Raw genomic sequence first — 15,505 nt, forward strand, 5'->3', positions numbered from 1 at the left:
GAGGTGGGGGTAGAGTGGAGGTGACTACACAGGTATTCTGAGTGTTTGTTACCAGACAGGATCTTATGTAACCCAGGCTGGCCTCCAACTGAATTTGTAGCCAAAACTGGCCTTGGATTCCTGATCCTCTTGCCTTCCCCTCCAAAGTGCTGAGATGACAGGCAAGAGCCAAGTCCTGTTTGTGCAGTGCTGGGGTGGAGCCAGGGCTTTGAGCTTGCCAAACACACACACACACACACACACACACACACACACACACACACACACACACGGTCGACCTACTGACTGAGCCACATTCCCAGCCCCCAGAACAACAGTCTTCTTAAAGTGACATAGGAGAGTCCCTCAGGGTGGTGAGTTAGGAGCAGGTGGATGAAGGACAGGTAAAGGCTAGTTAGTAAGGCTTACTGAGTAGGAGGCTGGGGGTAGAGCTCAGCTGGAAGAGGGAAGACACAGAACAGAGCAAAAGAAGGATTTCACCCAAGTCTACCATGGTGAAGTTGGGGTTTCTTACAGGAACATGGGTTACTCAAAACATGGCATCCCGGAAAAGCCACCCCAGCCTGGAGGATGATCACAAAAGCTGCATGCCAGAGCTTCCTGCTCAACTGGTAGGCAGCCTAGCCACTCAGCGTCTCCTCTCCCCAACAATTGTTACTGTTGACTTGGGCAAGTACAGGACTCTGTGAACCTGTGCAGAAGGGAGCGTTGGATCCCCTGGAGCTGAGGTTACAGACAGTTGTGAGCTGCCTGGTAACTGAACTCTGGTCCTCTGGAGGAGGCATGTGTTCTTAACTGCTGGGCCATCTCTTCAGCCCTTGTTTATTTCTATAACAGCGGTTCTCAGCCTTCCTAAAGCTGAGACCCTTGAATACAGTTCCTCATGTGGTGACCCCCAACCATAAAACTCTTTTGTTGCTACTTCCCAACTGTATTTTTACTACTGTTGATGGATTGTAATGTAAATATCTGACATGTGACGACCCCTGTGTGGGTCTTGACCCAAAGGTTGAGAACACTGGTTTAAAAGGTGAAGTAAGGGAAAGCAGGTTAGATCATCAGGAGTGTGCCCTGGACAAGGATATTGGCATCCAGGCCTGTTTCTGTCTCCCTCTGCTTCCTGGAATTCATGGAGACTCTGGCTGTCATGTGCTGATTCCTGCAAGCCCAAAGCAGTAAAGCCGGGAGACTAAAGCCTCTGTGACCATCAACTAAGATAACTCTGTCCCTCTAACAAGCTGATTGCATTTTGTTACAATCATGGAAAGCTAATACAGTGACCATATGTATATGTCTCTTTTACTAAACGTCTTTTTTCTTAGGTTTGCCACCATGATAACAGGTATCAGAATTCCATCTCTTTTCTGGAGGTGAATACTATTCCACTTCATAGACGTACCACAATGTGTTTATCCAGCCACCCACTGGGACTTTTGGGCTCAGTCTACCTTTTGGCCCTTATGAACAAAGATGTTATGAACACTCATGGATATGCACTTGTTCAAGTCCCTGGTTTCAATCCCAGGGATGGAATTACTGACTTGTGTGGTGATTATTTCTTTTCTCTTCTTCATTTTTGGGGGGTGGGTGGTTGGTTATTGTTGTTGTTGTGTGTGTGTGTGTGTCTTGCTGGGGGTAGAACCTAGGACCCTGTTTTAACTTTCAAAAACTGATTTTATATTTTACTTATTTAATGTATATGTGGGTGTGCATGTGATTATGCCACTGTGAACATGTGTGGAAGTCAAAGGGCAACTGTGGCACAAATCTTAAAAGCTCTTAATAGAAAACCTGGAGCCAAACATTGGAGTGAAAGCTGAAAGATCAGAGAAGCAGGATAAGCCAGCCACAAGCTCTTACCTCCAGGAAATCCTCAGCCTCAAGAGCGTGAGTTCCTGTCTCCTCACGCCTTATATACCTTTCTCTGTCCCGCCATATCACTTTCTGGGATTAAAGTCGTGTGTCCTTCCCAAGCAAAGACATGAGATCTCCAAGTGCTGGGATTAAAGGCATGTGCCACCCTGCCTGGCTCTCTTCCCAGTGTGGCCTTAAATTCACGGAGATCCAGACTGATCTCTGCCTCAGGAGTGATAGGATTAAGGGTGTATGCCACCACTGCCTGACCTCTATGGCTAATTTGGTGGCTGGCTCTGTCCTCTGAGCCACATAAATTTATTAGGGTACACAATATATCCCCACATACAACTTCCAGGAGTCAGTTGGGTCTCTGCTGGGGACTTTATCAGGCACCTTTCTCTGGCTCCAGGTTTCTGAGGGACTGCCAAACTGTTTCCCAGAGCAACTGTGCCCTTTCACACCTCCATCCTCAATGCAGTCAGACTGGAGCCTCCCTAATATCCTGCAACACTTTCTTTATTCTGCCAGCCAGCCTAGTAGAAGTGAAGTGGTCCCCATGTTGCATTTTTTTCTTTTTCTTTTCTTTTTTTTTTTGTTTTTTGTTTTTCGAGACAGGGTTTCTCTGTGTAGTTTTGCGCCTTTCCTAGATCTTGCTCTGTAAAGCAGGCTGGCCTCGAACTCACAGAGATGCACCTGGGTCTTCGTCCTGAGAGCTGGGATTAAAGGCGTGTGCCACTGCCGCCAGGCAATTGATTCACTTTTCAAAGACATGTCTTGTCCATCTCGCCCTCTATTCCTCTCTCCCTTCCCCCTCCACACCCCCCAACCACATATCCTCTCTTCAACAGTCAGTTCTCTTATACCACGTGGGCCCCAGGGATGGCAATGGGCCCTCCCACACAAGGTACAATGACCACGAGGCTGAGCCTCTTCTTGCCCTCCAGTGTCCTCCCCAGAGTGGTCTAGAGGTGGCCAGGGTGGGTCAGCAACCACAGGGCTGTCTGACAAATGGCCTACCTTGATTTCACAGTGCAAATACAGCCACATAGAGCCCCAGCTGGGTGGACAGCGCTTCTTCTCTACCCACTACCAAGACCAGTTTCCTTTCAAGTACCAAGGCCCACTGATACAGAAGCTAAGTAACGTACAGGAGAGCCATGTGCCGATGGGCACGCCCCAAAAGTTCGGCTGCTGGGGACAGAAAGTAGACCCTCAGGGCCCCCAGCTCCCTATGTACCCTTGCCCAAGCAAGCAATAAATATCACTTGATTCTCAACTTGACAGGCTTTATCTTTACTTTTTTTTGGTAATGTTGATTTGTTTGTGTATGAGCATGACTATGCATGTGCCACAGTGGGGTGTCAGAAGGCAACTTGCAGGAATTGGTTCTCTCCTATCTCCGTATAGTTCTAGGGAATCGGTCTTAGGTTCCCAAGGACCAAGCTTTGGGGCAAGGCCGTGATTTGCTGAGCCATCTCGGCTGCCCTGGACAGAATTGAGAATAATCATAAAAACAAGCTTCCGAGCATGTGTACGTGAGAGTTTCTAGATTAGATTAATTAAGGCAAGAAGACCCTGAATGTAGGCGCCCAATTTCACGGGCTAGGGTTCTAGCCTGGAGGGGGAAATGGCGGAAGCACCAGCATTCCTCACGGCCGGTGCCTCTGACCAGCTGCCTTAGCTCTTGCCGCTCTGCCATCCCGCCATGATGAACTGCACTCTCCAACTGTTCGGGTTTCTTTCTTTCCTTTTTTTTCCCCTCTTAGAGTATGTGTTTTGCCTACATGTATGTCTGCACTCCATGTACAGGCCTGGTGCCTGTGGAAGCCAGAAGGAGACATTGGATCCCCTGGAAGTGGAGGCTCTTCTGATAGTTGAATGGCACACAGTATATGAATAGTGGGTCTAGAGATGGCTCAGTGGTTAAGAAGCCCTGCTAGTCTTTTTTTTTTTTTTTTTCTTCTTCTTCTTCTTCTTTTTTTCCTTTTTCTTTTTGATTTTTTGAGACAGGGTTTCTCTGTGTAGCTTTGGAACCTTTCCTGGAACTCACTCTATAGCCCAGGCTGGTCTTGAACTCACAGAGCTCCACCTGCCTCTGCCTCCCGAGTGCTGGGATTAAAGGCATGGGCCACCACTGCCTGGCTGAGCCCTGCTGCTCTTGCCAATAACCAGAGTTCCATTCCCAGCACCCATATCCAGTGGCTCATAACCATCTGTGAGTCCAGCCCCAGTGCCCCAGCTTCAGAATGCACTGAACTCACAAACACACAGAGATATGCATTTAGACACATAATTTAAAAAATTAAAAATCAGCCAGGCAGTGGTGGTGTACTCCTTTAATCCTAGCACTCAGGGGCAGGTGGATCTCTGAGTTGAGGTCAGCCTGGCCTACAGAGTGAGTTACAGGACAGCCAGGGCTGCACAGAGAAAGCCTGTCTCAAAAAACCAAACCAGAAAAAGAAAAAAAATTAAAAATCAAGCAGGAGAGATAACTCAGCAGTTAAAAGCACTGGCTGCTCTTCCAGAAGACCCAGGTTCAATTCCCAGTGCCCACATGGTGCCTAAACCAACTGTCTGTAACTCCAGATCTGATGCCCTCTTCTGGACCCTTATGGCACTTGCTTCTGTGTGGAACACAGACATACATGCAGACCAAACACCCATACACATGAAATTAAGTACATCTTTTGTTTTAATCTTTAAAGTAGTTAATTTAAAAAAGAGAAGATGGCTAGTGTTGGGCAAAGGCGTTGGGAAGGGATGTTGAGTGTGGTAGAATCCTGGGGCTCCAGGGATGGTATCAATCCAAACTTCTTTAGGCCTTAAATATTATTTTAATTTAAAAAAAATATTTATTTTATTTATGTGCATCTTTGTCATGTCCACAGAAGCCAGGAGAGGGCATCCTGTCCTCTGGAGTTAGAGTTACAGGCATTTGTGAACTACCCTATGTAGATATGGGGAATTCTGGTCCTTTGTAAGAGCAGCCAGAGCATTTAACTGCTGAGCCGTCTCTTCAGGGCACCACCACCCCCTTTTTTTGGAAACAACATTTCACTATGTAACCCTGGCTGGCTTGGAATTATCTATGTAGACCAGGATGTTCTCAAAGTCATAGAGAGCAGCCTGCCTCTGCTTCCTGAGTGCTGCTGGAATTAAAGGTGGGTACCTGCATGCCAGCCTTGTAAAAGTTTCTCTCTCTCTGTGTGTGTGTGTGTGTGTGTGTGTGTGTGTGTGTGTGTGTGAAGATTCATTTACATAGTGCAGGTTGTTGTGGGGCACATGTGTCGTGTTGCTTGGGTAGAGGTCAGAAGACAGCTTGTAGGAGTTGATTTTCTCCTTCCACAATGAGGGGGAGGGGGAGATTAAATCAGGCTTGGCAGCAAGCACCTTTACCCACTAAGCCATCCTTCTGGCTCTCACCACAAGGTTGTTGTTTTGTTTTGTTTTTGTTTGTTTGGAGACAGGATCTCACTATATAGCCTTGGCTGGCTGAGAACTCACTAAGTAGACCAGGCCAGTATTGATTGAACTCATAAAGATCTGCTTGCTAGCCAGGAGGTGGTGCATGCCTGTAATCCCAGCACTCGGGAGGCAGAGGGAGGTGGATCTCTGTGATTTCGAGGCCAGCCTGGGCTACCAAGTGAGTTCCAGGAAAGGCACAAAGCTATACAGAGAAACACTGTCTCGAAAAACAAAATAAAACAAATTATATATATATATAAAAGATCTGTCTGCTTCTGCCTTCTGAGTGCTGGGGTTAAAGGTATACACCACCATGCCTGGCCATACCACAATTTTTTTCATCCAGGACCTAATATTGCTGGATCCTGTCTTCTAGCAACAGACCTAACATTTGCTCAGACCATCCATCTAGTTGGAAGTCACATCCTAACCGAAGGGTAAATAAAAACCTGTAGTGAGCTCTCGCTACTGAAAAGGTACTTAGGTTGTGTGGATAGGGAGTATTTAATATGTCAGAAGAAACAGGCGTCTAGAATCCTCCTAGATTATCTCTGATCATCCCAGTTTTATGTCTACCTCATTTATTACCTTCCTCATTTAGTGTGGACAGAGAATTCAACTCCAGCAATTTCACATGGAGTAGAAACAATCTCTTCTTTGTAAAGAATGTGTGCAAGAAGCTTATGTCTTTTAAGACCTCCCTGAAGGGGCCAGTGAGATGGCCCAGCAGGTCGGACTTGTGGCCAGCTTGGAAGACTTGAGTTCCATCCTAAGAATGCACATGATGGAGGGCAAGAACTCCACATTTCAATATCTTTTTCTTCCCAGGTGGTGATTCCTGTTATTTTAGTTTTGTTTGGGGGAGTTTTGTTTTTAGTTTCTTTTTGTCTGTTTTGTTTTATTTCTTTATCTTTGAAAAAGGGTCTCATTTAGTCCAGGATGGCCTTCCTCAGCTACATAGTAAGCTTGAGGTCTATTACATTTGGGCTACGTAAGACCCAGTAGAGGGAGTGAGGGGGGAAAGCAGAGAGGGAGTCTAGCTTCTGTGTTCAGTGAGAAAGAGCCCAAGATGAAAACAGGAGGCTCTTTAGCAGGGAGTGTTAGGAGACTTTGGGGGGGGGGGGGCGTGCACTTGTGCTGGACGGCTTTAGAGAAAATTGAAGCAGTTATGGTTGGTGTGGTCCATGGCTGGGACTCCAGCTCCTTTTTTTTTTTTTTGAGACAAGGTTTCTCTGTGCAGCTTTGCGCCTTTCCTGGATCTTGCTCTGTAGACCAGGCTGGCCTCGAACTCACAAAGATCCACCTAACTTTGCCGCCTGAGTGCCGGGATTAAAGGTGTGTGCCACCCCCCCCCCCCCCCCCCCCCCTCCCCACCCCACCCCCACCCCACCCCCACCCCCGCTCCTGCTACTTTTATCTCAGAGATGAGGGAGGGTTGAAAGTGGAGTGTGGGCTGTGGCAGGCAGACAGAGGCAGTCATTTGTGTTCTGGGGAAAAGGGGGATGTGTGTCATTGTCCCAGCTGCAGCATATTCTTGTGTCTCTCTTAGTTCAGATATGGTCAGAGGGTGGTCTCGCTGTTCTGTTTCACCTTGTGACCATTGTTTATGCTTAGGCATGTCCGGGTCCAGCTGCCAGGGCTTGTTTTCATCCCCTCTGTGGTGGACGGAAGTGTTTGGTCTATAGCCTCCCTCAACCCTGGCTGATGACTGTGTTTGTGTCCTGAAATCAGCTCTGTGCCAGCTTCCTGAACTGCCATTAGAACAAGAGGCTGAGAAGATGGAAGTGCCAGACTTCACTATTGGGGGCAGGGGATGAAAGAGTTACCTAAAAGTAGTGAAGGATTCTGTGAACAAACAACTGCATGGGGTGAGGGCTGCACACATGTGGAGTTCAGAGGTCGACCTCAGGTGTCTTCCTCAGTTGTTCCCCTCTATTTATCTTGAATTTATTTATTGACTTGTTTGTCTGTTTGGTTTGTTTTTTCGAGACAAGGTTTCTCTGTGTAGCCCTGGCTATCCTGGAACTAGCTCTGTAGACCAGGCTGGCCTCAAATTCGGAGACTGGCTTACATCTGCCTCCCGAGTGCTGGGATTAAATGAATACACTGCCACAGCCCGACTATCTTGATTTTTTTTAATTACATTTATTTATTTGTTTGTTTGTTTATTTATGTGGCGGGGTTTGTCTAGCTTGCAGGTGGAGGTCAGAGGTCAACTTGTAGGAGGCAGTTCTCTCCTTCCACCATGTGGGGCCTAGGGAATCCAACTCAGGTCCTTGGCCTTTGGGCAAGTATCTTTACCCACTGAACTACCTTGTTGGCCAACTTTACTTTTTGAGACAGAGTTTCTCAATGAACCCGGAACTCACTGATTCAGCAAGACTGGCTGGCCAGCGAGCCCCTGGATCCTCCTCTATTTTGGCCACCTCAAATCTAATAGGACTATAGGTGCCCACCACCTCAGTGCCAGAGGTCTGAAGTCGGGTCCTTAAGCTTCTTCGGCAAGCAGTTTGCCCACTGGGTCACCTCTTTAACCTCACCTGTCTCACCACAAACCTTCACCCACGGAGCCATTTTGACAGTCCTAAACATTTTGAGATAATACTGGCTGAGGCAAAGACAGATACATTTTTAAATTACAGGACTTCTCAAAGCCTCCCTTTGCCTATGTGTTTGAATATCATTATAGCAGTTGTTTGAACCAACATAGAGAAACTGGCAGAAGGCCAAGACAGAGGCCGACAGAGACAAAAGAAGGCAGAGGCAGACAAAATGACCGCGCTAGAGGCAAAGACATTGAAAGAGGAAAAAGAGAGAGATTCTGGTAGGAACAGAGAAAGAAAAGAAGACTGGAGAAATGGTTCGCGTACAGGTACACGGTCAAGCATGGTCAACCCTGGTTCCATCCCTTGGACCTATACGGTGGAAGGAGAACACTGACTCCTGCAAATTGTCCTGACTTCCCCCATGGGCAACACGGCACGCATACACAATAAATCAAATTATTTAAGGGGGTGAAGGCAAGAGACTGAGAGGAGGGGACAGAACGGAAGAGAGATGTGCAGATGGAGACAGAGACAGGGACACAGATGGAGAGAGTCAAGATCAGAGTCGGAGAAGGGGGCGAAAGAGGCACTTGGGTGAATAGAGGGATCGTGCCAGGGTGGCGCGGGCTGGTAGAGTGCAGACAAAGACTGGACGCGCGCCGGCCCGGGTGGCCCGGGCCGGGACAAAGGCTTGGCCCGGGGGGCGGGGGCAGCGATGGCGCCGGCCGCCGAGGGCGCGGGCGAACTACAAGTCCCAGCAGCTCCCGCAGCGGCCCTCGGCCGGCCCCTCTCGCTCCCCGGGAGCGCCTGGCGGGGCCGCTGGGCCGAGGGGGCCGCCGGCGGGGCTGGCGGGCGGTGGGGTTTCCTGCAAGCCCGGGGCGGGGAGACGCGGGCTGGCCAGCGCGGGTGCAGCCGGGCCGGGCAGGGGCGAGGGGCATCGGGTGAGTGACCCCGAGAGCGGATCGGGCCCGACTGGGGAAGGCTGGGCAAAAGGGGGAGGTGGCTGGGAGGAGGCCCCCACATTAAGAGCAGGGTGCGGGGCGCGGCCCCGGGCTACTTATATGCACCCCTCACTGAGTGCGTGGTGCCAGCTCTGGAGCTGGGGCGTCAATGTGGCAGACGCGGTGGAAGGAGGGTCCCGAGGAGCTCAGGCCTAGTGCGTTTATCCGCCACCCCCAGGACCACCCCCAAACCCCCCACAGTGAGCCTGAAATTGGGGTGGGTGGAGGCGCCCGCTAGCTCTGGGGTCCTGTTGCGCAGGACGCCTCCTTGCTTCCGGAGGTGATGGGGGCGGGCGGGAGGTGCTTTCCTTTTGGGAACCAAGAGAAGCCTGGGGTATTGTTCTTCCGATGTGGGACTTAAGAAAGGCCTTTTGCTCCATAGTGTGTGCCGGAGGAAGGCGTAGTATTACCTCAAGGATCCCAGGATCTCCCACCTCCCAGTCTTGGGAGTTCTTTGAAGCCTGTGTTCCCAAGAAGTGATTGGGGTGCACCTGGCCTCTCCCTCATCTAAGAGATGGGAGTTCATGAGGCTGCTTTCTTCGAAAGCAATCTAAAAGCCCCTTGTCTCCCAGAAACCTGGGAGGACCCCCGGGAGTGTTGCCCATTAATCTCCAACAGTGGAGCCTGGGTAGAGAAGTTGTTGGGAGAACTCAGCACCCCTCTGTGAACTGGCGATGAGGTTGGGGCTGGGTAGGTCTCCCAAATCCCCAAGAGTCCAGCCAAACAAAGAGTTCTCTCAGCCCCAAGGTAGAGCTCTGCTACTTTCTCCCGTTCTGCCCCCCTAGCCTTGCCCCTCACATAGTCCTTGTACCCTAATCGTGGCGTCTGTGGCTCAGGAATCCCCTCCCCTGGAGTCATGCCCCCCACCTCCAGCTCGCTCTGTTACCCCACAGCGCTCCAGCCATTGTTTTCACCAGATCGTCACCAAGGGGTTAACATTCACAAGCTCCTAGCCAATTGGAAAATAGATCTATTAACTGCTCTCTCCTCCCTTCTGACTGTGGAATTCTTAGTGCCCCCCTGCACCCCCTCCCCAGGAGAGGCCCATGTATGCACTCTCCTTCATTTTGAAAACCGAGTGTTATGTTGTAGCCAGAGCTGTCCTTGAACTGTACAGACCTTCCAGCCTTAACATCAAAAGTGCTGGGATTCCAGGTGTGTACTGAGCTGCTAGTTCAGGTCTCCTCTCCCGTGCCCTCCAGTTTAGGGAATAGACATCAAAGATCTGTCTAGGAGAGACTATATCCCACCCAAGCTGGGAGGTATAGAATGCTTCCCTGTATGCAAACAAGGGTCCCTGCCCTTCTCACTGTGACACAGAAGGGGCGCAGCTACCATTAACCTCTCAGCCTTACCACTATCCGTTCTACTTCTGGAGGGCAACCCACACAAGCCCCCCCCCCCCCCCCCAGCAACATCCACATCTACCACTTTCCAAGGTGGAGCAAGAATTCAGACCATGACCTCATTCGGAACAAAGAGCCCTCACACCCTTTTCCCCAGATTAAGAGTGTCAGACCTTAGAACCACCGTCTCCCGTAAGACCCAAGCTCCCCTACTACAAGAGCTCAGGATGGGGCTGGAGATGTCGCTCACCTACCATTCAGGGAACCCTGGGTTTGAATTCCAGTACTACATAAGCTGAACGTGGTGGTTGTGGTTGCTCATAGCCTGTAATTCTGCACTCCGGAGGTTGAGGCAGGAGGATAAGAAATTTAAGGTCATTTTTGATTACATATGAGTTGAAAGACAACCCAGGCTACAGAAGACCTTGCTTAAAAAACAAGATCCCAAGATGGCCTCTTATTCTCCCAGCTTTAAGTTGAAAAGGGAGAGTCCCAGCACATCATATGAGGGTTCCTCTATTCCAAATCTTTCTGTGGTTAAAGACAAGGACAAAATCTGTCTGTAGTTAGCAGGGACTTTTGTGGCGTGGCCAGTCCCCTCTCCCTTCCCCAGATCCTCCCTCCACCAACTCCTGTGCTCATACTGCAGATTCTGTTCCAGAAGCCGCAAGCAGTTCTACTTCTAGGATGAGGCGCTCAGTCCTGGTTAGGAACCCGGGCCACAAGAGCCTGAGGCCACATTATGGAGATCTTCATTCAGACCCAGAAGACCTGGACCCCAGTCCCAAAGATCCAGACCCTATTTCTGAAAGTCCCGAGCCAGAGCCAGAAGACCTCAACACTGTCTCAGAAGATGGGGATGCCAGCTTTGAAGATCTGGACCCTGAGGCAGAAGAAGCTCAACCGTGCATTTTGGGGAAGCCAGACTCGGATTCCCAAGATCTGGATCCCATGTCTTCAAGTTTCGACCTTGATCCTGATGTCATTGGCCCGGTGCCCCTGGTTCTGGACCCAAGCAATGACACCCTCAGCCCGGCTGCTCCTGATGTGAGTTCCCTTCCCTCTGGCCTCACTGCCACCCCTGAAATCTTGGCAGCGAGCCCAGCGGTGCTTCCTGCGCCCGCCAGTCCCCCTCGTCCCTTCTCCTGTCCTGATTGTGGGCGAGCCTTCCGTCGCAGCTCTGGGCTGAGCCAGCACCGACGCACCCACAGTGGAGAGAAGCCTTACCGCTGTCCCGACTGTGGCAAGTCATTCAGCCACGGCGCCACACTGGCCCAGCATCGAGGCATCCACACGGGGGCGAGGCCCTACCAGTGTGCTGCCTGTGGCAAGGCCTTCGGCTGGAGGTCCACACTGCTCAAGCATCGCAGCAGCCACAGCGGAGAGAAGCCACACCACTGCCCTGTATGTGGCAAGGCCTTCGGTCACGGCTCGTTGCTGGCCCAACACCTGCGCACACATGGTGGCCCTCGTCCCCACAAGTGCCCAGTGTGTGCCAAGGGCTTTGGGCAGGGCTCTGCGCTGCTTAAACACCTGCGCACCCACACCGGCGAGCGTCCCTACCCGTGTCCGCAGTGCGGCAAGGCCTTCGGGCAGAGCTCGGCGTTGCTCCAGCATCAGCGCACCCACACAGCTGAGCGCCCCTACCGCTGCCCCCACTGCGGCAAGGCCTTTGGGCAGAGCTCCAATTTGCAACATCACCTCCGCATCCACACTGGTGAGCGACCTTACGCCTGCCCTCACTGCTCCAAGGCCTTTGGGCAGAGCTCGGCGCTCCTGCAACACCTCCACGTGCATTCTGGCGAGCGCCCCTATCGTTGTCAGCTCTGTGGCAAGGCCTTTGGCCAAGCTTCCAGCCTCACCAAGCATAAGCGGGTGCATGAGGGAGCTGCAGCTGCAGCTGCTGCCGCTGCCGCAGCCGCAGCAGCGGGGCTGGGCCTCAGGCCTGGCTTGAGCCCAGTATCTATGATGAGGCCCGGGCAGATTGCTTTCCTAGGTCCTGATGCTGTTTCTGTGCTGGAATCTGGCCTGGGCTTCAGCTCTGGTGCCAGCTCTGCCCGAAATCCTGACCCTACTTCTGTGCTGGGTTCACTCCGGAATCCCATCCTCCAGACCCACTCAGGACCCATCTCCAGTCCTGATCTTGTTCTGTCTTCTGACCCTAAGCCAGGCCGTGATGCTGATCCTGATGTGGTACCCAGCCCCGACCAAGAATCTGATCCCAGCCCTAACCCAGATCTCGTCCCCAGTCCTGACCCCAACCCCAAGTCCCAAACGGATCCCTGCTCTCCCACTCATGACAGTCCCAGCCCAGCCCTTCCAACTGGAGAGAGTCCCAAGTGGGTAAAGGAGGAAGAGGCACTGCTGGGGCCCGATGGATAAAGGGGCCCAGGCATCTATGGTGGTTTGGGGAAAATGTGTGTTATATTCATAGTAAAATCCTCCTGCCTCCTGGCTCTGTGGTGTTCCTTCTGCGCTTTCTCCTACAGCAGGTGGGGGCGGAGGGTGTGGTCAGAGCCAGCCAGATCCGTGAAGACACACCCTCCAGGCCGCCTAGCTTCCCTTACAAGGCCCGTTCATCCCGTCTCTTCTCTCCTGGGTCTGGCCACTGTGGTCAGGTCACTCAGCCTCAGTGGGTGGTTTCCAGTGCTGGAATTTCTGGCATGCTGATGTTCTAGTGGGCTGACTATGGAGGCTACTAAAGGGCACCAAAGACAATCCACTGGATCCTTGCGCTAACCTCCTTGCCCTTGGAAAGCCACGGGGGTGGGTGGGTGGTGGTATAGAGGTTGCATATTCATGTTGCACACTTATGTGCTTACCAAATATCTGTTAGCCTGTGTAGTGGTGCAGGCTGTCTAGAGGTAGCAGCAGGAGGACTGGGCTATGTAGTGAGACTGTCACAAAAAGCTAGACTATCACTTGGTGGTGCCTGTTGCTTCATTTTATCTTAAAATATTTATTTTTATTTGGTGTGTATAAACATTTTGCCTGTATGTATATCTGTGTACCATGTTCATGGAGTGCTCACACAAGCCAGAAGAGGACATTGGATCCCCTGGAACTGGAATTACAGATGGTTATGGACCATAATCTGAGTGCTGGGAATTGAACCCAGGTCCTCTGTAAGAGCAGTAGCGCTCTTAACCACTGAGCCATCTTTTGTATATTTACAAAGTACATTCATTTTGTGCAGAGATCAGATAACCTGCAAGACTTGGTTCTCCTACTACAAACATTCTGGGAACTAAAGTCATCAGGTTTGGGCGCAAGGGCCTTTACCTGATGAGCCATCTACCAGCCTGCCTGATTTTATTTAAAAGTTTTATTTCATGTGTATCAGTGTTTTGCCTGCCTGCAAGTGCACTGAGTGCATGCCTGGTTCCCAGGAAGGCCAGAGTGGGACTGGATGCCCTGGGTCTGCAGCTTTGGGCAGTTGTGAACTGCCATGTGAGTCCTGGGTGCTGACCCAGGATTAACCATTAGGCCATCTCTTAACTTCATTTGTTTGTTTGTTTATTGAGACAGGGTCTCATTTTGTACCTCAGGCTGGCCAGGCTTGCCTAGTTTCCTGGGTGCTGGCATTACCCCAATAAACATCTAACACTCATTGAGGTCTCAGCAGGAAGCAAGACCAGCCAGCACATTTTGGACACTTCTAATTTAGAAACATTTCAGAGCTAAGTATAGAGGGTGGAACATTCCAAAGCATAGCAAGATTGCTGATTTAGATGGAGGGACCACTTTTCCCAAGGGAAAAAAAAAATTTTTTTTTTTTGTTTCAGGGGTTCACAGACCTAGCTGTGGTCTCAAAAACCATCCTCTACATTGTTCCACATGCCTGATTTGTGTGTGTGTGTGTGTGTGTGTGTGTGTGTGTGTGTGTATGTGTGTGTGTACACATGGAGGCAAGAGCTCCAGGTAGGTGTCTTCCATACTCTTCACTTTTTAATATTTAGTATATGTCTAGGAGTGTTCTGCCTTCAGGTAAGTGTACACCATGACTGGAAGTTGTATCTACTGAACTGGAGTTACGGGTGGTTGTGAGCCGCCATGTGGGTGCCAGGAATTGAACTCTAGTCCTCTAGACCCAGTGATCCTAACTGCTAAGCCATCTCTTCAGCCCCTCACCTGTTTCATCATGGAGCTCACAGATAAGCTAGACTGGCTGGCCCCAGGTCCCAAGTATTCTCTCATCTCTGCCTCCTCAGTGCTGGGTTATAGATGCCAGGCCATGGTTTTTACATGAATTCTGGGGATCTGAATTCAGATCCCCATGCTGGCATGACAAGCCCTTGGGCCACTAAGCCACCTCCCCAGCCTCCATGCCTGGCTTTTGAGGAAGTAGTATTATACTTACCAATATTACTGACTGCACAGGCCACCATGCCTTGTTTTTGCAGTGCTGGGGATTGATCCCAGTTTGTGCATGCTGAACAAGCACCCTACCAACTGACTGGGTCTTGAATTCTCTCATTTAATCCTTTGTACAACTCTAAGAGGCAGGGAACTGTGGGTGATTGCCATGTTGCAAAGGAGAAGAACTTTTTGTTGTTTTTGTTTTTTCAAGGTAGGGTTTCTCTGTGTAACCCTGGCTGTCCTGGAACTCACTCTGCAGTCCAGGCTGACCTTGAACTCAGAAACCTGCCTGTCTCTGCCTCCCGGGTGACAGGATTAAAGATGTTTAAGACACCCTGCCTGGCAAGCAAATTTTAAATATTATTAATAATAAAAGGAAATAGATCACACAGCTTAAGGCAGTCTCGGGAATTTTGAAGTGATGATTATAAGTGCTTAGATTTAAACTCTAATTACCTACCTGCCTTGCAGATCCTATATTCTTAAGCATCCCATTCCAAGCAAGACTGCAAATGCCCTGAGGCCAGAAAGAGGCGAACGGTAGGAGATGGAAACGGGAAGTTTTCTGGTCCTTGCAAAGCCATTGGGAAACCACTAGGAGGTTCTAGAAGATAAAAATTCTTTGGAGGTTCTCCAGGCTGCTCGTAGACGGAGGCTGGCAGTAAAAGGCAGGGCTGAGGCTGTTGTAGTAGTGCAGAAAGGACGATGTAGGGTTCTATTTGGCTTAGGAAATACCGTTTGCTTGTAGCCTGGATGGGAGACAGAAAAGGTTTCTGGGAGTAAAGGGGAGGATACTTTCGGCTTAGGACGTAGACATAGAAGTCACCAGGAACCAGATCGGAACCAGCACGTTTCACAGACCCTTTTGTGTGAGCCTTGCGGGTCGGTGCTAGGACCGCGCGACTGACTGCTCTTAACCCGAGTCGCCAGC

General features: G+C 50.5%; 1 protein-coding gene across 1 annotated transcript; it reads left to right on the forward strand.

The window, feature by feature from the left end:
• Positions 1-8,642: 8,642 nt before the first annotated feature.
• Znf358 (zinc finger protein 358) lies at positions 8,643-12,670 on the forward strand. The gene is made up of 2 exons (XM_036166841.1): positions 8,643-8,809; positions 10,865-12,670. Exon 2 carries the CDS (start codon positions 10,903-10,905, stop codon positions 12,595-12,597), a length of 1,695 nt encoding a protein of 564 aa, XP_036022734.1. The 5' UTR covers positions 8,643-8,809; positions 10,865-10,902; the 3' UTR covers positions 12,598-12,670.
• Positions 12,671-15,505: the final 2,835 nt, after the last annotated feature.

This window comes from Onychomys torridus, chromosome 17 (genome assembly GCF_903995425.1).
Source record: "Onychomys torridus chromosome 17, mOncTor1.1, whole genome shotgun sequence".
NCBI lineage: Eukaryota > Metazoa > Chordata > Mammalia > Rodentia > Cricetidae > Onychomys > Onychomys torridus.